This window comes from Macrobrachium nipponense, chromosome 10 (genome assembly GCF_015104395.2).
Source record: "Macrobrachium nipponense isolate FS-2020 chromosome 10, ASM1510439v2, whole genome shotgun sequence".
NCBI lineage: Eukaryota > Metazoa > Arthropoda > Malacostraca > Decapoda > Palaemonidae > Macrobrachium > Macrobrachium nipponense.
This window is the reverse complement of record NC_087204.1, coordinates 29,398,999-29,422,159: the sequence shown is the minus strand read 5'-3', so window position 1 is coordinate 29,422,159 and position 23,161 is coordinate 29,398,999. Positions and strand designations below refer to the sequence as shown.

Here is a 23,161-nt window from a genome sequence, read left to right as displayed (position 1 = left end):
TTCCACAATTACACTAAAACAGACAAAAAACCCTTCACAATATATACACAATTTCCTTCTGAAAGAAAGGCCAAGACTATTGAGGAAATAAAAAAAAACTAAAACCCAGTACCATACTGATTAGATAAATGCCCACTGTTGACACAAACTTCAAATAACTAATAAGAAAAACTGCAAATGTGGGGGGCAGATTCATTTCCTAAAGAGAAAGATACATTATTGCTATTGTCATGTAGTTTTTTTTTAAACCACCACGTTTGTCAAAATGAAAATGAAAGAATAGGTAGGATTATATCAGCATGAACGAAATCAATGGGAGATGATTGCACATACAAAGCCCTTACATAAGGCTGAAAATCAGAAGCACATATCTCATACATGCATTCACAATGTGTGACAATTATCAGTATGAGATACACACTATAACTGTACAGGTAATATTTCTATTGCATTTCCACCTTTAAATACAGAAAATTAACCTGGACGTATTTATATCACCCACTGAATCAGTTTATTATGTTCAATTAGTAATGACATGAAAATTTTCAAAAAAGGCAGCTAGTGAAAGCTAATGAATACTATTATAACCTTTGCCTTTAAGGTTTACTTGTTAAAGCTGATCCCTACAATACTATACCCCATTTACCCAATCTTAAAAATGAAGAGAACCAAGAAAATACGATAAAGAAAAGATTAATAAATTAGAAAATAAACCCATAACCAAATAAAACACAGAACAGGTGTCAAGGCCAATGTGAATTGACTGAATTGTAAACATGTTAATGTTTCTGACTGGATAAATAAAAAATGTCTGGTTCTCAACATATAGGAGACTTATGTAACAATCTCTATACATAGCTTACCACAACTACAAGTAAAGTAACATGGCTGTCTATAATTTATAATACAATTTCACTATTACTCTGTACAGTGGAACGTACAGTTTGTTTTATCGTTTCTAAATTTTTGCATGATGATACACAAGGAATCAAAACTGGCTGATCAACAAAAATGTGGGAACAGATTATGCCAAGCCATCTTGGTATATGTTAATTACTGTACACTAATACTTAGAAATATAAACACCCTTCCTTTTACACATAACAGATGCTGCCTCTAAAACACCATAGGTCTAGGACCAAAATGAATTATGAAAATCTATTGAATAGAAATATATTACTACTTAATGGGAAATTTTATAGCTTTAATTTGTACATACAGTATACTTGAAATATTTGTAATTGGATTTCATGGTTACATAGTGAAAAAACAATAACACTTTAGTAATTCTCTTAAATGACTATGAAAACTTCAGTAAAATGCTAAATAATGCATCTTAATACTGGCAGAGAATAACAATGGTTAACCATTTATACACTCAACAACAACAACAACAACTCTACTTATTAAATACTTATGATCTCTGACAAAAAAATAAACAAATAATATAGTCCTGTCACTACAAGAGGGTAAATTAGCACTAGTAATTGTATATTAAGTCTAATAATGCCACTACAGTATTTAGTTATCACAAAGCAGAATGAGCAATAGCTGCGTTTTGTGTCAAATTTGATGTAAAATGTACAGCCAAACTCTATTCTACAATAAATTCATGAAATTTCTGAAAACACCGCATATAACATTATTTTATCCGATATTTCTTTCAAGACCCCCCTGAAAGCCTCAGGAAATCTCAAGGAAACAGTTTGACCATCACAGTACCAAAAGCAACCCTAATTTAGTTGAGCAATAGGTTCAGATGGTGACCCTGAGAACCTGGCTGCCTGCACTTGAAATCCTCATGCACCAAAATATTGTGCTGCCAACATGCTACACATGGCACCAGAGCCAGTACATAGTTCCCAATATCTTTAATATAAGTGGACTCGCTAAAAATCCATGGCACTACATGACCATTAGAGCTACTCTTGGTAAGATTATTGCAGTTAAAAGGGAGCTGATGAGATTAACAGCATGGTTATCCAGAATATATGAACCACAGATAGGTATGATTCCATCCCCAGGCCGCTCCACAATTCTGCCTTCTGAGTCCATGCCTGTAAACGTAAGCTTCCAATAGTGAATCAAGTTTTGAAATACTGCAAGAGACACTAATGGACTTAATATATAAAGCAAGAACAATCTACTTCAAAGTTGTATATTATTGGCTCTCAAGTCTTTTACTGTCTGAGGGGTTGGTATACAAAAATTTCACCAAGTACACACATGTACACATAGTTTACCTTAAACATAAAAATATATTACACATGAAAAAGCCTGACACCCCAGAACTCCAAATTATGAAAAAAATGCATTAACATGTACGTACTTAAGATTACAATATAAAAATAGCATTAAATTATACATATTTAAGAGTAGAATATAAAAATACCTGTAGGGTCATACTGCTTTAAGATGTTACAAGAGATGTATTTTACAGTCTCAGATGTTAATGTCTTGAGATCTTTTGAAGCAACAGAAAAACATTAAAAGGGCTCAAAAGATTCTATACACCATTCAATTCACTAACCTGAATACTGCATAGTAGCACCAATCACGGAATCGATCAAGCTTCCTAACAATCCACCAAGTGCACCAACAAAGACTATTGGCCACTGCGGAGGTGCGCTAATCAGGACAGGAGTGGATACAAACATCAAGAGTGTTAAGTAATGTCCCAATACCAATCAAAATGGCCACCAATGAAACTGACCAACAGACCTATCACTGTCACTCCACCATTAGTACCTGGAAAAGATTGCTTGTATCAACATCAATTTATAAATGTTTCATTTCTATAAGTTTTCTATTTTCTATAAATAAAAGAAAAGAAAGAGAGAAAAAAAGAAAAAAAATTGTAAAACTTGGATACATGTAAACCAACTTTATAGGACAAAATGAGTTTTTAAACTAATTTTCCTGCTATACAGAAATACCGGAGTAACATCATCATTCTTGGAACAAAAAATTTACAACATTTATGTCATTTTCCTTCAGCACCAAGATACCACAATGACCACATTATCACAACAAAGTTGGCAATATTATCTAAATCAAACAGAAAAAGTATCACAATGTACCTCGAGGGACTGGCTGCAAGGAGGTAATAAGAATTGGATCTCCTGTACTAAGTACAGTACCAAATTCTGAGGCCCAAGTATCACCATTGCAACAAGCCAGTGCACCTATTGTACATGGGGGAAAAAAATGTTATGGGTCACATCAAATATAAAATGAATATCACTAATAAACAGAAATCATTCTGAAGAGAATGATGAATTGAGACATATTCAGTACATATCTAAGAGGAACATAAGAGCTGCTGAATAATAATTTGAAATAATTAATTTTTTACTGTGAAATTTCATTAAACTTTAGCAAACCATCTCTATTATCAAATTGGTAAAATAATCAAGCTCCTTTGCATCTGAAATTGATCTTGTACCTCATAATGTAGTCTGTAATTAAATCTAGATATCTGCTCTTTTTCATCGAGGTAGTTCTCCAAAGACAACAAGCACGTAAACATTAGCTTAAAAAAATTGAGTTACCTAGGACAGCAATGCTTAGCCAAGAACAACGGTAGTTGTACACCATGTCAATGGGATTTTCTCCACACCCACAATCCATGATGTAGAACCAGGCCATTATTGAAGCAACGCCACCATTACAGAGGACTTGAACCCAGTTACGTTCGCCCCCTGGTAAAAAGGATCGAGTTGAACATATTTTACTAACAGAATTAAGGTTAAGTGAATAAAGTTTTACAAAAGTAAATCATTTTTATACAGAACTTTTCTCTGTAACAAAGAAATAAGGGTAAACCAAACGCATGCTCTTGCACCTGAAAAAAATTCCTATAAAATTCCTATTACAGTGCAGTAAATACTTACAATGATCTTTTGCATAAGGACATCAGGTATCAAACAACCTTTGAACCCTTTTCAGTTTGACATCTCAGCAGTGTCTCTAAAAAGCTAATGGACTAGCCAAACATTAACACGAATGGCTATGTTACAGAAACATTAGTCAGATGGGTTTAAGTTAATCCAAATAAAATATGAACCAAACTCAATGCTTACCTTTTCCAAATATGACATAATGAAAAAATAAGACACTCAATTCTTTGCCTCAGCCTTACTCCAACTAGATACCCAGTCTTAGCCTCATCCCATCTAACTACATTCATCTACATACTATAAAAAATAAGTAGTTTTCATTCATTAGACCTATATGATTACCATAAAGTATTTAACCAAACAACTGATTTCTAGCCCCACATGGAGTTAAACTAAAGATTTCATCCTAAATGCGGGGCAAATATTTTTCAAAAAGACTGCCTATGCAAGGGTGGGGGAAGAGAGCAAATTAGATAAACAGTTCAGCATTATTTATGGCATCCTGGTCAAGTCCAACAAGTTGGGTTAAAGCAATGCATGATACTCATTCAATCCTGCTTCAAAGGTCAAGCTTCTGTTATGTTTTCTAAATACATGTACATCTGTATTGATACAGAACACTTAATAAACATGAAAGCATAAGATTCTAGACTATATTATGTATGAGTAATGGGACATACATAAATGCTTGTGCAGTTAAGTTATTTATACCAATGTACTGTTTTGTAGTTGAATATCCTAATTTCATAAATACTCTACAGTAAACAGGTAGAGGTTAATTTTAATAGTGATGGCACCACACAATATCAAACAACTTCACAACTTCATGCATTTAAAATGGATTCACGACTGGCTCTGTAGTAGCTTGAAATTAACAAAAACCTATATGTATTCCATATCAAAATACACCAATCCCCATCAAACAATCAACAAAATACATAATGGAATGTCTTCATGGCTTAAATATCATTAGCTCTAAACCAGAAGGCAATCAGGGTCAGATCCAGTTCATGGAAGTAATTTCTCTAAACATAAACTTTTATGATGATTGTTGTTACAAGGGAGCTCAACAATACCATTAAATTATGGTTCTTGACAAAACAGGTCACCTGTATCCTTAAGTTTTAAATGCGTACAGGAAACTGTAGCAAGGTAAAATCAGAATCAGATAACTAAGAGGAAGGAGACCAAGACGACACACAATACCATAGATGCATATAGCAAGACACTGACATTGAGTGATCCTTCTCAGAAAAAACAATTTTTTTGGGTTTTAAAGGAACTTTGAAGGAAAAAACCCTAAAATTAACTCGCTCAAGGATTGACACATGCTATAATTTTTGAAATATGCAAAGAAAACATTCAACACAAATCTTTCCACTTTCACAGCCACCTAAAATGCTGCACCTATAATCAGGGAAAGATTATATATAGAAGGTAACGCCCCTTTACAAATGGTATGAAACTTAAACCACATTCTATATCTGAAATCAAAATACATGAACCTTGTAAGGCAATGGCTACATCACACATTAGCATGCATGGAAAGTAAAAGTGACAAAATGGAAAACAAAATTAAAGATGCTAATTGTAAATACAGCACACATGAAATTATAACATCAATATACACATACAAAAACCTGCAAAGTTGAGAAAGAAACACCAGTAATTAGCAACAAACATTAGCAGGAAGTATGAAAAGACTTGAAGGACAATAATGCCAATTACTACCATACATCTAAATAACACTAGCTGAAAGGCTAAAACTATCTACAAAGCAGCAATATATAAATATTATTCTAGCCCTTTACAGTATGAAAAATATGGTTTGCATCTATGTATCAAATTACCCAACATTTTGTAATTCATTAACTAGCTTAAACAAATCAATGAGTTACATTTCTAGACTCAAGGACCTGTATGAAATGCTCTGATTTTATAGGGCAAATATTTGAGCAAGACAAAGTTTGAGAAGTTGGACAGCTTATTGGAAAATGATAAAAGAGAATGGAAGAAAAATGAAGTATTTATGATAAAACAAAGTTTTTATGTACTTACCTGGCATTTATATATATATAGCTATAGTCTCCATCGGTCTGGCAGATTTTTCAAAACTCGCAGCAACCGCAGAGTGGTAGGTGTTTGTTTAGGTGGTTAACAACCCTTACAGGGTGGTACTTGGAACCATTCCCATTTTCTATTCCTCAGATCATCTCTTGCCCAACCTGTCTCCTGAGGGGAGGTGGGTGGGCCTTAAAATATATATATAACTGCCAGGTAAGTATTCATAAAACTTTGTTTTATCATAAATACTTCATTTTTATGAATAGAACTTACCTGGCAGTTATATATATATAGCTGATTCACACATTTGGAGGTGGGTGAAAGACAGCCAACATCGTTAGGAAACAATTAAAAGTTGTAGGTAATAACCTTGAATCCTTACCTGCTAAGGTAGCTGACTTCAAAGGTTCCTGCCTCTTGAGTCGCTTTCCCTTAGGAGCGCCAGCCAGGATGAGACCTGTTATGCTGAAACTACTCAATCGAGTCTGTCAAACAGGGCGAGACCAACGTGACTAGACTTCTGCACTACCTATTCCCCTTTCAATTATCTGCAACCTTACTCAACCCAACCACCTAACCTTGCAGACTAGATATCTACCTATCTAGCTAGACTGAGGTTGCTGACCCAACCAGACCACTTATCAGACAACCATAAAAACACAAACCTCAAATAAAAGGTATATCATACTAAAAGTTAAGGTTGAGGGGAGGTAGTAACTCCTTCGCCCAATAACGAAGACGTAGCTACGTATGGGCCCAGAGAGTAGCATTTCTCGTAATCTACTCTTACCTCTCTGAGGTAATGACATTGAAATCACCCTCACTTCATGGGCCTTCACTTTTAAGAGACCGAAGTTCTCCTCACATAAGAGATGAGCTTCTCTAATTGTCTCCCTCAATAAGAATGACAATGCATTCTTCGAGAGGGGCCTTTGAGGATCCTTAACAGAAACCATAATGCACTGGATGATCCTCTTAAATTTTTTGTTTGTGACAAATATGCCTTGAGAGCTCTAACTGGGCAGAGGAGTCTCTCCTCCTCTTGACCCACTAAGTTTGTGAGGTTAGGGACCTCAAACGTCCTCGGCCAGGGTTTGGATGGGTTCTCATTCTTAGCGAGGAAGTCGAGCCTTAAAGAACAAACTGCTCCGTCTTGACTGAAGCCTACCTGCTTCTCCATCGCTTGAATCTCGCTGACCCTTTTTGCTGTGGCGAGAGCCATCAGAAATAACGTTTTCTTAGTTAAATCTCTAAGGGTCGCTTGCGAGATGGGTTCGAACTTCCTGCCGCATAAAAATTTCAAAACCACATCCAAATTCCAAGCCGGGGGTCTTATCGTGTGCTTAGTCTTTCAAACGATTTCCAAGAGATCCTTCAAGTCCGTATTTTGAGAACTCCATGCCTCTATGCCTAAATACTGCTGAAAGCATGCTTCTATATCCTTTTATAGTGGATACGGCCAGCTTAGATTCTTGTCTGGGAACAGCAGAAAATCGCAATCTGGCTCACAGAGGTAGTGGTTGAGGACACTTTGTTTCGTTTACACCAAGATCGAAACACCTCCCACTTCGATTGGTAGACTCTCTGAGAAGATACCCTCCTCGCTCTTGCGATTGCTCTTGCAGCTTGCGCAGAAAAGCCTCTCGCTCTGACAAGCTTCTCGATAGTCTGAATGCAGTCAGTTGTAGAGCAAGGGGGTTTTGATGATACCTCTCGAAGTGGGCTGTCTGAGAAGCTTTGGACTTGGAGGAAGGCTTCTTGGAAAGTCCACTAGCATCTCCACTACCTCTGTGAACCACTCTCTTGCTGGCCAGAATGGAGCTATCAGGGTCATTCTTCCTGTCTCGAGAAGGGCGAATTTCTTGATGACCAGATTGATGATCTTGAACGGGGGAAACGCATAAGTGTCTATCCCTGTCCAGTCCATCAAGAAAGCGTCCACTGCTATTGCTTCCTTGTCCGGAACCAAGGAGCAGTAGTTGGGTATTCTCTTGTTCTTGTTGGAAGCGAAGAGATCTATCAATGGCCTCCCCCATAACTTCCACAGTTCCTGGCAAACCTGAAGATTGAGGGTCCACTCTGTTGGAAGAACTTGCCCTTTTCTGCTGAGCATGTCTGCCCTCACATTCTTCTGTCCCTGTACAAATCTCGTTAACAGATTTATTCCATTCTCCTTCGCCCATAGAAGGAGTTCCCTTGCTGCTTCGTATAGGGACAGAGAATGCGTTCCTCCTTGCTTTCTTATGTACGCCAGGGCTGTGGTATTGTCCGAGTTGACTTCTACTACCTTCCCCTCCCAGACCACTGGTTCTTTGAAGGCTTTTAAACCTAACAGAATGGCCATCAATTCTTTCTTGTTGATGTGCCATCCTTTCTGCTGCACTTCCCAAGAGCCCGATGCTTCCTTGTTCCCCAGTGTTGCTCCCCAACCTGACTCCGAAGCGTCTGAGAACAACACTAGGTCTGGGTTCTTCTTGAATAGGGATATTTCCTCCCTCAATTTTGCGGGATCCAGCCACCAACTCAACTGTCTTTTGACGTTTGCTGGAATGGGAAAGGAAAATGAGTCCTCCTGATTCTTCCTGTCCCAGACTCTTGAGAGGAAGTGTTGCAACGGTCTGAGGTGCAACCTTCCCAGGGAGACAAACTGCTCGAGCGAGGAGAGGGTGCCCAGCAAACTCATCCAATCCCTCGCCAAGCACTTCTCTCTCCCTAGGAATTGCTGCACTTTTTCGAGGCACTTGTTCTGCCTCTCTTGAGAAGGAAAAGCCCGAAAAAGAGCTGAGTCCAGAACTATCCCCAAATAGAGAATAGTCTGACTCCGGTTCCATCTGGGACTTCTCTTTGTTTATGATAAGACCAGTTCTTGGGTCATGAGAAACGTCTTGTGCAAGTCCTCCAGAACACTTGCTCTTCGATCGAGATCTTATCAGCCAGTCGTCCAGGTATAGTGATACTCTTATCCCTTCTTGATGAAGCCAAGCAGGCCACGTTCGACATTACCCTTGTAAGACTTGAGGGGCTGTGCTGAGGCCGAAACATAGGGCTCTGAACTGGAAACACCTGTCCTGAATCACGAATCTTAGAAATTTTCTTGAATTCGGGTGGAGGGTGGGGATATGAAATAGGCGTCTTGCAAGTCCAGAGACACCATCCAGTCCCCTGGACGGACTGCTGCCAGCACCGACTGAGTCGTCTCCATAGTAAATTTGGTCTTCTCTACAAAGACGTTCAGTGCGCTGACATCTAGTACGGGTCTCCATCCCCCCGAATTCTTGGGTACTAGAAACAGGCGATTGTAAAAGCCTGGGGATTCTAGTTCCAGAACAGGTTCTATGGCTCCCTTTCCCAGCATCTGGTCTACTAGATCTAGGAGAGCCGCTTGTTTCGTGGCGTCCGAGTATTGAGCCACTAAGGCCCTTGGTGTTCTCGAAAGAGGTGGCTTTTTCAAGAAAGGGATCTTGTAACCCTCCCTGACGACTGAGAGAGACCAGGTGTCCGCCCCCCTTTTCTTCCAGGCCTGCCAAAAGTATGACAGCCTTGCTCCTACAGCTGTCTGGAGGACCTGTGACTCACTTTCTAGCACGGGATCTAAACGATCTCATGGCTTGTTCTTGCGCCTGTCTCTTGTCTTCTACCTCTGAAGTCTGTCCTGGTCGTAGCCCTACCTCGAAAGGGCTGTAAGACCTTCTTTTCCTCCTTCTTTGCCAAAGCCTGAGTCCCCGGTAGGCCCTTCCTTACGGAGCGAGTCAGAAGGTCCTGAGTGGCTTTCTGCGTTAGCGAATGGGTAATATCCCTGACCAGAGATTGAGGAAAAAGGTGTTCCGAGAGAGGAGTGTAAAGAAGTTCAGCCTTCTGAGCGATCGTAACTCCTTTGGTCGCGAAGGAGCACAACAGCGCCCTCTTCTTCAAAATCCCCACTGTAAACAGGGAAGCCATCTCGTTTGCTCCATCCCTCAATGCTTTGTCCATATCAGGCCATAATACTAGTCAAATCCTCCATTCCTGTGGGCCTGTATGGTTCCTGCTTTCCTGGCTAGAGCCCCAAGGGCCCAGTCCAAAAAGCTGAATACCTCGAAAGAACGAAATATTCCTTTAATGAGGTGGTCTAACTCCGTCATGGACCACATCACTTTAGCCGAATTGAGAGCATGTCTCCTGGAAGAGTCAACAATCCCGGAGAAGTCCCCCTGGGAGGAGGCAGGTACTCCCAGGCCAAGAGCTTCTCCAGTCTCGTACCACACATTCCCGCCTTAGACGCCAGCTTCGTCGGAGGAAAAGAAAAGGTAGTCTTCACTGCTTGTCTTTTTTCTTTAGCCAGTCTCCGATTCTAGCCATAGACTTCTTAGCCGAAATCGACAACTTCATCTTGATGAAGGACGACTGTTTTCTGTGACTTTTTTCTCACAAACTGCGACTGAGGAGAACGGGGAGCAGCTGGTTTAAACTCCTCTCCATACAATTCAAGTAGGGAGCGAGAAAGCACTTTATAATCCGCAGCCGCATTAGAAGGTTTATCCTCATCTTCCGATATTTCTTCTAACTCTAGACTTCCTTCCATCTCTTTATCCCTGTGGGTAGAAGGAACTAGTTCGGAAGCTCTATGTTTATCCAAATTGCAGTGTGTACCTTCATCAAACTCTTCATGATGAACAACTGAGTCCGAGGAAAATTTCCGATCGTCGGAAGTATCCTGTCGTCGTTGAACTGGAAGCGTCCTTACGTGAAGAAGTCAAAGTGTCCTGGCGCCGAGAGGTAGGTAAATCCTGAGGCTGATCACTAGCTGCGTCCTTATATCGAGCGCTAGACGTGTCTCGATGTCGGGAGGTGGATGCGTCCTTCCGTCGAGAGCAGGATGCGTCCTGCCGAAGAGCACTGTTAGTTTGCTTTCGCCGAGAGATATAAGCGTCCTGACGCCGCGGGCTGGATGCGTCCTGACGTCGATAGCTGGTGCGTCCTGCCGTCTAGAACTGATGCGTCCTGGATATGCGCACTGGATGCGTCCTGTGCGCGAGCGCTGAATGCGTCTTGTCCGCGAGCGCTGCATACGTCCTGGCGTCCCACTTTGAAGTCGTCTCGTTGATCGAACGACTGTCGGGAACGCGAACCGACGTTCTCCCTGAGAGGAGACCTGAAGGTGTCGTCGTGCCGAGCAACCAAGTCCGTATCTCTGCGTCTAGAAGAAGGAGAAGAGAGGCGACGAGAACTAGGCCTAACCTGGCGTCGCGACTCGGGAGAAGTAGCTTGAACGGAGCCAGATCCCTCACAGTGCCGAGAGACGGAAGGTTTAGCGAGAGGAGAGAGCCGTAACTTTCTTACATCGCGCGAACGGTGCTGATCAACATCCTGACGAGTTTGCGGACCCCGTTCCTTCTTACGAGCTGTCGAAAACTCTACCGGAGTTTCCTCCCTTGATCTCTTCACCGGTAGCTTGTCGTCCCTCCTTACGTCTAGCCGACTGGGGAGGAGGACGGCTAAAGGCTTCCACTAGCGAAGTCAGTTGCTCCTGCATGACAGTCATGAAAGATCTCGCTACCGCTGCTGGGTCCTGCGGTTTCGAAGGGGACAGGTGTCGAGAAATACTGGAAGACGGAGACGGTTCTCTAGAGCGTTCCTCATAATCCGAAGGAAAAGGAGATCTCTCTTGCCTCCATGCGTCCTGCGGAGAATCATCCTCTCTAGATCTCGCCTTTTTCACAGGAGAGGCGTCCAAGTCGTCGTCAGAAGGAAACGGTTCCGGGCTACTCCATCTACTCGATGGCGAGCGATAACGAGTCTGATCAGGACGCTGCTTCCAACTCCTCTTTGGCGTCTCGACTCCTCATACTGCCATCTGCGTGAGGCGAGGGGCTCGGCGAAGACGCTACCACTCCGACACGCCATTTCTGTGGCGGACATAAGCAGCCTGGGAAAACGCAACAGGACTGCTTGAGGCGACGGCTGACCGAGGATCAGTTCCTCTCACCCCCTTACGGTCATCGACGTACCTTCTCCCCTGGTCCTGGGAGCTTGGTAGAGGTCTAGACCTAGGGGCATGACAGGATTGATCAGTCGCCACCTCCACTGCACTTTCACAAGCACTATCACTAATTTCACCTTCACTCTTACCTTGTTTAAAGCTGCAAGTTGATCCTTGAGGACTTGCATCTCAGCTGCCATCTGACAAACTGAGGGTTATCCAAAGCAGCTACAGGTTCTGTTACAGGAGAAGGAGCTACTACCTCAGGAACAGGTTCAACTACTACAGGGGTTGAGGGAACAGAAAGGTCTACGCTTACATCACTTCCAGACCTAGATTTAGATTTAGAAGCCCTCCTGACTTTATCTAACTCCAATCTACGCACGTAGCGTTTCATATCTAACCATTGTTTTTCATCCAAAACCTCGCATTCTTTACATCTTTTATCCAATGCACATTCAAAACCCCTACACCCCAAACAAACAGTGTGAGGATCCACCGAAGCCTTCGGCAATCTCACTTTACACTCCTCATTCACACACACTCGAAACTGTTTCTGAGACATCGCAAATCAAAGAACAATCAAAAGAATAATCATAAACACAAGCCAAAAAGCGATTGCCATCCACAGAATACGTCACCAATTCGTAGAAAATACAGCGACACAGGGAAGCGAGCGAAAAACCCGACGGCGGACTAGCAACGATGTTGACAGTCCAACCGGCAGAGATGATCTGAGGAATAGAAAATGGGAATGGTTCCAAGTACCACCCTGTAAGGGTTGTTAACCACCTAACCAAACACCTACCACTCGGCGGTTGCCGCGAGTTTTGAAAAATCTGCCGGACCGATGGAGACTATAGCTATATATATATAACTGCCAGGTAAGTTCTATTCATAAAAGAGGCTGATAATGCAACCTGGGTCCAGAGGGAAGATGCATAGCACCTTCAAGACTGCTTATTATGCATAATTCAAGCACACTGTAGATCGTATACCCTCCAGCAGGGCAGAGGGAAATATAAAAAAACTTTAACTGTGAGATTCCTGAGTTAGCAACAGAAGGCAAGCAAAATTCCTCAAGATCATTGCTACTGTATCATGCATCACTTTAAGTAACTTGAGAACTTTAAGAAAAGTACACATGATTACACCAGTGAGAGAAGTTGGAAGATAATACTGCATAGAGAATCTAGATTCTCCAAGTACTGTACTGTACAGCATACATAATAATGCCTGTTTAGTAATTCCTTAGAAGCTATTGACATTTACAGATACGCTTCAAGATGAAAGCTCATTACATTGCAAGCTATGACATACAGCAGCAATACAGTAGCTTCAACAATTTAGCTGCCTCCTTACCGAAAATTTGCCTTGCATAACTATGGAAAACTGAAGGATAAGGTCCGTTTCTTGTCACACCAGCACCTGAAAGAACTGAAATTACCACGAGCACTAGCATTACATAACAATGATGCTTTTTAGCATTACTACGGAGTGTATTAGAAGAGGGTAAACTGCAAAGCAAATTTAAGCACCAAAATATAGAAGTTATGTTTAATGATAAGGGAAATACACATACATAAAAGATTTTACCTTGCAAACCACCTAACATTCATAAAAAAACGGAGACACCTAAAGATTAGCACAAAAACACCTGACATGAATTATATACACTCAAAAAGAACATTCTCATCTTTACTCCATCATTATAGAAACTGTGCTTAAATCCCATATAAACTGACCCTTAAATTTAAGACCACACTCTTCATCAGAACAAAATCTCTTGATTCTTATTGCAACACTTGAATTTACTTTTCAAACCATCCAGCATTTTGAAGTTTTGAAATAATTCTAACACTGTAATAGTGTTGCTGGTCCATCTACCTCCACGATTGAGTAATAAGAAAGTTTCCTTAACAACTGAACTGTTTACTTTACTTTAATCACCTCCAACCAATCAATTGGTAACAGGGTGCTCTAACTGAAACTGAAAATAGAATACTACTTTTGTTCTATCTTACAAACTTAGTCTGCAAAATAAATAGAATAACCTTTCAGTTTCCTCTTACAAACAAAGTTGATCTGCAGTATATAAACTAAATGCAAATCCTTCTTGTTTAGATGTATTGGGAGAGATGTATATATTTCATCATTACTGTTGGCCAGTGAGTCAGAAAAGTTGCAAACAGAAAATTCAAGCAGTGACCAGTACAAATGGCCAGAAAACCAAGGAAAAATAGCTTAGGTAAAGAGCTAGACCAATAAAGAACTCAAGGAGAACGTGCTAAAGACAGAAGACAATGGAGAAGACTTAATTCATGCCTTAGCCCATGAAAGTACAAAAACACTAATAATGATGACTGAAAATCTGGTGTTTTCAAATACTGTAAAGTTTCCTTATCCTGAAACTAAACTTTCATTACTGTTGAATAACTAACCTTTCATTACTATTTGTCTTGTTTGTGTCTGCCCTACATGGGAACCCAAGCCAAGGTGCTACAAGGCAAGGGTACTCGCTAGTATTAAGGATAACTACCACTTTCTTTATGTTATCTTGGCCTAACAAAACTTCTTGAGTAGCTATAAACTCTATAGAAATAAATATTTCAAATAGTGAGGCCTTACATGACCAATATGCCAATTATGACAGTGCTACCATGCGTACATGGTAGCACTAAACCCAGTTTTTCAGGCAAGTACAGCATCATGGTATGTGCATTTGTGATTTTTAATCCCTGAAGGCCATACCTAATGCTCTAGTTACTGGCACTATCTTGGCCAGATGATGAATGGTCTTGAATTTTTTTTTTTTATCATACTCAGGGTACACCTACTTCTTAATTGCAAAACATCTCCAGTGCTGGTTATTAAATAATGCACACATAAATACTTCAAACATACAGTATGCTGTGATAGTAATGTAAAGGTAATGATTACCACATTAACTTCAATTTCACTGTGCAAGTCTACAATATCTTAGTGTATTCCTGGCGTAAAATTTTGGTGATAACCCTACTCCTGTAACCAACAAACTACCAGAGATAAAAAAAATTCACACTTAACCCATAAAAACTGTTAAAAAAAATTTTCTAATCGACTTTAAACAAAAATGACAATATGGTGGAGATGCCTGGGTGCTAACGTTTAGTATTTATGTGAAACAGCAAGACTATAGATTTACTGTATTACTATAATACACTATACTAATAATCCAGGCTCTAAATTATGAACCCCCCAGCAACATCAACAAACATTGCAATTAACATTCAGTAATCAACATACACATAAAACTGAGCTCCAACCATCTGTCTAACAGCTACAGTTTTTAAGAAAAATCTTTTTGAAATGCCAAGGGAGAAAATTAAATGACAAATAAGGATAACTGCATAATGATGAAGCTATCAGGATCTTCTGCAAAGATCTGGTCAAAGGTACAGAATGATTTTATACTTTAATATCTTGGAGGAAGTGATATCTAAAATAACAGTAATTTAGTAATAATAATATTAAGCAATAAATTCTTATAATACAATGTGTGATAACCATTTATCTGCAAGCAAATTACAGTTATTATACCGCTTTCTCTTGCACATCCAAGAATCACATTTTACGTTCCATACGTGAGTGTTCACTATGCTGTTTGTTCCACTTCCACTAAAGTTTGAAAATGCAGATATGTATCAGTGTTTGATATTAATCAGTTTCTGTGAAATAACCGTATAAATAAAAACACACTTGAATTTGATTTTCAATGACATGCTAATAGTACATGAAAATTATATTGTAAATAAATGAAAATTAAGACATTAGTGCTTCCCTTAAATCCAGGAGAAACAAACTTAATAATGATGCTTTATCAATAAATCATGCAGTATTCCTTGCCCTCTGCCTCATGCAAATTACGTTCAATGTGCAAAATGCATCTTCATGCACAAAAAATCTGTTAACAGGAACTCACCCTCTTTGAAGTTTTCCTCTAGTTTTTTCTTTGCCTCAGACTTGAATTTCGTTGCTTTCGAAGAAGAAACAAAGAAAACTAGAAGATTGACTAGAAACACATAACTGCTCAGTGTCAGTAGGAAGCCAACCACCATACCTGTCATATAGTAAGCAAAAAATTGTGATAACCAATTCATGTCACAATACAGCATGAAAAACAAGCTTTACACAGTAGTAGTCTGTTTTTACATACACACTGTAGTAGCCTGATTTTACAGTTTATGGTATACATCCACTGCTAATATCTTCCATATTTAAAATAATGTTCAAAGAAACATCCTGTAAAGAAAATGTGGGAGCTTGTACAACTGGGATAAAAATTACAGCAATGAGGGGGAGTTATGTAACTGTAAATATCACTAAATATTAAAGTTATTATAGTATTTACACTGTAAATAAATATTTCACCAACAATCTCATATGCATTCTTAAATTTCAGTTGAACTAAACTTACCAGAAGCTGCACCGCTCAATGACAGAGAACGTCTGGAAAGTCCCCATCTCGCAACAGCAATTGGCATAATTATTGCAGTTAGCCATCTCGTAGGTTCGATTACATCTACTGAAGGAAAATTAAAATTTATCGACAAGGATTCTATTCTAACCAATGAAAGGAAAAATTCATTATCATAAGTTACAGAAATGAGCCCGAAAATGTTCTCAAGCTGCAAGGATGGTGGCTTCAAAAAATCTAATAGTATTAAGAAGTGTTCTACACATAAAAAGTATTGTTATAGTATTTTGAGAATTATTTTAAATTTAGCAACTAAATGGAAGACTTCAGGCTTTGAATGCTGTATTGAAAAATAAAGTTTCTCAGTGTGCCAATAAAATCAATGTAGTGGCAAAACCTTCCATGGTTTAGGCATGAAACATAAGGTTTCTCTATAACATAGACTTCCTCATACTATTGTGCATACTGTAAAGTAACATTATTTTCATATTCAGAGGAACCCCAGTCCTAAACCATATTAGACCTCGACATATTGTAATATGTAATCGGATCTTTTGCGAAATTTTGAGTAAATTTTTAATCGAAACTCATACAAAAAACAGGAAATCGACCCGATGAACCATATGATTTTTGTAAAAAAAGTGTTCCAGTCAGTTGCCGTTAGTATACGTTGTTTAGAGCCAGCTCACTCTGCTGCTATTGTTTTGAGCAAGTACACGCTTGTACAGGATATTTCCTTAGTTCTTGTGGCTTTCTGTACTGTATTTTGATTCAATCATGGGTCCAAAGACAGCCACTGCAGACAAGCAGACGAGGAAAACGGTAAGAACACCAATTAGGCTTGTTTTTTTCGATTTTTTATTATTTGTAACAAGTATATACCGTAACCTAGTACGATATATACTATACCAAGGCCACCTTGGAATTAGGCAAGTTTTTTTTTATACAGTATAAATTTAAAAATAAAAAAAAGGACGTCTAATATGATAGATTATTTAACTCTGAACTTATTTACTAATTGTAATTTAAGTGTAAAGTTTTGTATACAAGCATGGTTAAGGTAATAACAGGTGGTCAACAACAGATTACTAATCCGTTTTCTGTTATTTTTAATGGAGAAAATTTATTCATATCTTGACTGACTCTTATCTCAACACTTCTTCTGGAACAGATTAGCACCAAGGTCCGGGGTTCTACTGTATAATAATCAACAAAATTAATATTTTACAAAATAGATGAGGCATTTCAATACTGGAAAATTAAAAATTAAAGAAATAAAAAATTAATCCCACACCAACACTTGTCTGAAATAGTTGGTAAAATTTAAGCAAATTAAATTGGTAAAAATTATTATTACAATAAAAATGATTCAAGATAACTAGGTCATATTTTTTACCGGTTTAGTTCCATTTGCTTCATGTAATCCATTATTTCCCACAAAATCCTTTGAATATATATAAAATAATCCACAGGTGATTTGAGACTTTTTGAAGCACCAACTTCAGCTAAATCTTGTCAACCATGCAGATCACTTTTAAATTATGTATTATTATTATTGCACAGTAGTAAATGATAATGTTGGTCAGCAAAATTAGCAATGACGTACGTAACAGACAGTAATATGTTAACTAAACACATCAAATACCAAGACACTTACTACTGTGTTGTTCACGTGAAAATATTGTTCCTTAAGAAAAAATTACAGGCCTCAGCTAATGTGTGAAGTACTGTGTGTCAATGTCAACTTGCATTTACTATTAAGAGAAATTTAATGAAAATTGTTATTTCAAGATAATTCAATGCCAAAGAACTCACTGGATAAAATATGAAAGATGTAGATAAAGACCATTCCAGTTGGAGAATTTACAGTTTGACCCAATATAAGTATACTAATTTCCTATTCATTTGAAAATTTTTTTCAAAGATTAAAAAAACATGCAAGATGACACTGATACTTGAAATTGTTAGCTGCCAATGACCCAGTCTAATCCTAAACAGGTCAGCATGCATCATTAGATTTCAATAGTTTGAGATAACAGTGCCAACTAAGGCCACATTCAGCTAAAAGTTAATAACTATTTGTAATTATTAGAATGATAATGATCTTTTCCCTAGTTCAAATTTAGCAAACACCAACTAAGCATAATTCATCTAAAACTTTTCATTTAATCTAATGACAAATGAACATACTAGTTTTGATCACCTGCAGTGGACGTCAATATAAATAAGGCAGAACTGTTTACATATCTTGAGTAATTAACGAGCATCTATAGTTTCCAAAGCATATTTATATGAGTACAGATATATTTTTTTTTTTTGCATTAGCCTACATCTAATGAATTTATACAAAAGTGTAACAAAAATTGTTTGCCTCATCAAACACAAAATCATATTTTTCTGACTTCTTGTGTCTTATGCACCTTTGATCACTATTGCCGTTATGAAAATTATTTTTATACTTCCTCTATCCCTTTACCTAACAATTATAAGAAATACTATTGGAAACCATAGTTTTTGAAAGGGATAAAAAAGGAAATTAATTACACCTATAAGAATGGTCAAAAGAAAATAAAACATCAAAAGCTGTTAGAAAACTGAATGGTTTATATATGTAATCAACAATAATCCCTTGAAAAAGAATATGATATGTGCACAAGTGGAAAGGGCAACTGCAGGAATATGGCTTAACTGAACCTACGGCATGGCAAATTATAAGAGATATAATCTATCTTAACCTTTCCTAACCTGACCTCAAGTGCCAAAGATAATTAAAAATTCACGGGTGCATCCTAACCTAAACTAGTATGCTGTGTCATAACTGGCAGGAGAGCCTCGGGATAACAAACCTATATCATCTCTCATAGCCTTTTGAATATAATTTGGGACTTTGAATACATACTAGTAATTAAGTAATTGAAAGAGGTTTTCTCATCATCAGTAACATATTCATATAAACTATAATTGGCCAAAACTGATACATAGATGGATGTAAATTTCTCATGGTACTTCTATAATATGAGGAAAGGTTTTGGAAAATGTAAAGGAGATGGTCACGTGAAGATACTTAATACAAAAGATTATAAAATGGTGTATGTAATGCAGCACAGGGTATATATTTCAGAAATTTACCATATTTCATTTATGTTTTTATTTTCATCCCTATGGTACTAAACATGGTGGCCACCAACACTTCTGCCACATATAATAGAAGTTTAAACAAAAGACAGCGTACTTCTTATCATCTAGGTAGATTTTTCATATGATCTAATAATTATTGCATGATATACAACCTTTCCTATATTCTTTAGTAAAAAAAAATTTATATTAATAAGATATCTTCCTGTGGCTATCTCCTTTACATTTACCATAGTCTTGTTTTAGATCTGAGTATTTATGAATTTAAGGTTACCACAATTTCTTACAGAACTCCAAAGAATGAAAAACAAGAGTCTGAAAATATGCATATACTTGGGAAAAATAATTATAAGTTTGTATATTGGATAAAAATCTTGGTAATTCTACAGAATAGCTCCGCATGGACTGCAAGGAACTTAACCGCGGAAACGACATCCACTAGGGATTGGGGAGTCCAATGTATTTCGCCGTGTTTAGTACTAGCCCCCGGGGGTTAATTACAGTCGTCCGAATAAATATTACTTAAAATTCTTGTTCAGGAGGTAAAACTGCATAGAAAAACCGCAACTGCGATAGTCTAGGCTGCCGGCGATTAGTACCCTAGATCTACCAAAATCTTTACAAACCTATTAGGCTACATAAAACATGGCATCATAAAAGCAGCAAAGAAATAGCTAAATCATCCTCAAGCTGTTTGTGCCAATGTGCCAACATGACCTCTCAAGAAGCAATGAAACACTTCATGTGATGTTGTTCTTGTCAAATTGAGACTTTGAAAAACTGAAGGTTTTATTACAGTATTCATCTTGTAAATTATGCCCCTCACATTTCAAAATGACCTTCATTTGATCACTGGTGTTACCACGTTCGGTGGCAAAACTAGTTAAAAGTCCAGACTCCTACAGTGGCCTTCTAGCTCGGTAACTACTGGTTTAGGCACAAAATGGGTGCTTTGCTTAGTACCAGCCCCTTACAGATGAATTTAAGAACAAACGGTACATCTAGTAGGTAATAACTCTGCGTCGGGTATTTCTTTTGGAAATTGCAGATTCCTTTAGTATTAGGGTTCCTTATTAAGGATTTGCCGTTATTTTTTTGGAGTTGACTCTAATTAACCCCCAGGAGCTAGTATTAAACACAGCGAAATACATTTGATGCCCCAATCCCTAGTGGCTTTCGTATTCGCGGGAACATTCCTTGCAGTTCGTGCGGAGTTATTGCCTAGAATTACCAAAAAAACAAAAGACAGTAAATAACTAAGCATAAGGAAATTTACATCGACATAAACACAAACTGAAGTTAGGTAGCTAATAAATATCCTAGCTATCTGGCCGTGATAGATATACTAGGCTATTAACTCAGTAACATGATGCAGACCTACATTATCTTTCATATAGCAAGTATAGTTATTAGGTAGGCCACCATAAACTACCTAGCTATAGCCTACCATAGGCTACGCAGCCAGGGAACACAAACTTCAACCTAAGTTGCCTAAACTAGATTAGCCCTAACTAGGCATACCTACGCCACCTGTTTGATTCAAAACTGGGTAATTTTTGAAATAAACATAGCCTATTAAGCGACTTAGGTACTACTCTCTGTCACCTGAAAACGACAGGTGAGCAAAGACAAGTGAACTTACCCTAAGGGTCACCTTACCTCCTGTCGTCGTGTAGAGAAAAAGCATTGACCAGCCACATAATTAGGGAGACTGGTAACGAATCAACAATAACCACATAAATCTGCGACTTTCACTCATGGTTGGTTCTGTAGGTCACGAAATCGGTAAGACTAGAAGGGGGAATATTCGACAAGCCGAGGACCAGAGAAGGGACCTCTCATCACCAGAGTTACGGGACGGCTGTCCGCTCAAAAGCCTGATGGATAGGATGACGGGACCCAAAGAAAGGGAATTCACTAACTGGTTACCGTCTCAGGAAAATTGATTATAAATGTATGTACGATGGAAACACGTAAGGTTTCTATTCATCTTAACACCTTATTGACACAAACATTTTAGGAACAAATCTTTACCGACAGATTACCCTGTTTGGACAGATTTAAAATAAAATTAATCATGGCTAGGCAACTCAATCATGTAAACAAACGTAAAGGTGCCAGTTACTGCAAAATACCGTTTTCATGCATATGCCTTTTATTTTATTTGCATGCACTGGACCTTTAAATGGGATGGGACGGCACAGATAGTTTATTAAAACGTTTAAATGAATATAGAATGAATCTGAATGATGAGTAAAATAACAATGAAACCCAATCGCACATTGCAGCGGAGTTTTGCTTGTTAATGGACAGCCTCGCCTGTCTTCCTCATTTTGGACTTCGTAACAAGTTAGGCAAAGTTCTTGAATGCAGACCACTGAGACCAGTGATCCTGAAAGAATTTTAGGCTGCTACGAAGCTTTCCCTCTCCTGAAAAGGTATCGCGTCACCCAACCTAAGCTATTCATTCGGAGTCGTATGACACCTTGTCACTGTTCACAGGAAAATTTCATTATCCAATAGTTCAGGAATAACAATAGGAACAAACACGGCTGAACCACTAAAAATTTTATAGGTATGCAAGGCAACTTGTAAAAACTTGAATTGTAATAATTTCAAAAGTCCAGACTGCAAAGCTCACATGACAATACGCATTATTATTATAATTATTATTGAGATTCCTGAGATAAGGTGGCTTTAGAGGAAAAAGTGGACAACCGTAACACTGTAGTACGCATCATTCACGGTCACCGACTGATGATCGGAAAAGGAAACCTTTCTGCCATCATAGATAACTCAAACCACTTTGCCATTCTTAAATAATGAGGCCCTTTAGTTCTAATGTTTCTGGCAACGCCAGCAAACCAACACTTTTTAGGCACCATTGTTCCCATTAATTCTATCTAAACGACTTAAAAAAACAAAAAAACAGAGAAAACGTTGCAGGCTACATTTCCTTTCTTTTCTTGTTGCCATTGGTTCTGGACGAGACAAATGAGTTATATTATGTTTCCCACTGGTCTTTAAACAAATGTCTATTTGAGGCTTCTCGCCTGATTTAAGAATACATTATTTGCGCTAACTTATAAAATCTTAGATTATGATAGTGCTACTCGCACAATGATGCAGTAGATGACGCCTCACGCAACATTATCTTGAAATAAGTGATTAATATCTAGACCTACCTCTGATCTCTGACCTGGACCTTCAGGATTGCAAAACCACACAAGATGTGTTTGATTAAAATAACAAACAGGCAACTTGAGAAAAATAACTCTGAACAATAAAAAGAGGCGGGAGATCTTACATACAGAGGCGATTCGCTTATGCAGGTTGCCTTAAATGTTTAGTATAATTGTTTTCAATAGGTGTAGAAATAAACATTGACAGCACAGAAGTGAACAAGATGGCTATAGAAAATGCGGGAGTTGCACAATTCAAAGTTACGCGTAGCTATAGACTGTGCAAGAATGTATAGAATTTAAACATTCCTTTCTGATTACTTTCATTGATTACAAAGATGCATTTGACAGTGTCCTCAGATCAATATTGTGGAGGGTCTTGAATTACTATGACGTTATCGTTAAATACGTGATACTAACTTAAGTTATCAAGAAAGAAGTCGACGCAAAAGTATTGATGAGCCCT

The 23,161-nt window shown here is 38.3% G+C and overlaps 1 protein-coding gene across 1 annotated transcript; it reads right to left on the bottom strand.

Annotated features, from left to right (window-relative positions):
• Positions 1 to 314: 314 nt before the first annotated feature.
• LOC135223529 (transmembrane protein 19-like) lies at positions 315 to 21,379 on the bottom strand. Its single transcript, XM_064262006.1, is given in 9 exon segments — positions 315 to 2,057; positions 2,531 to 2,693; positions 2,696 to 2,748; positions 3,081 to 3,185; positions 3,552 to 3,701; positions 13,285 to 13,350; positions 15,884 to 16,021; positions 16,379 to 16,486; positions 21,173 to 21,379. Coding segments are annotated over 9 exon segments (963 nt in total). The 5' UTR covers positions 21,201 to 21,379; the 3' UTR covers positions 315 to 1,905.
• Positions 21,380 to 23,161: the final 1,782 nt, after the last annotated feature.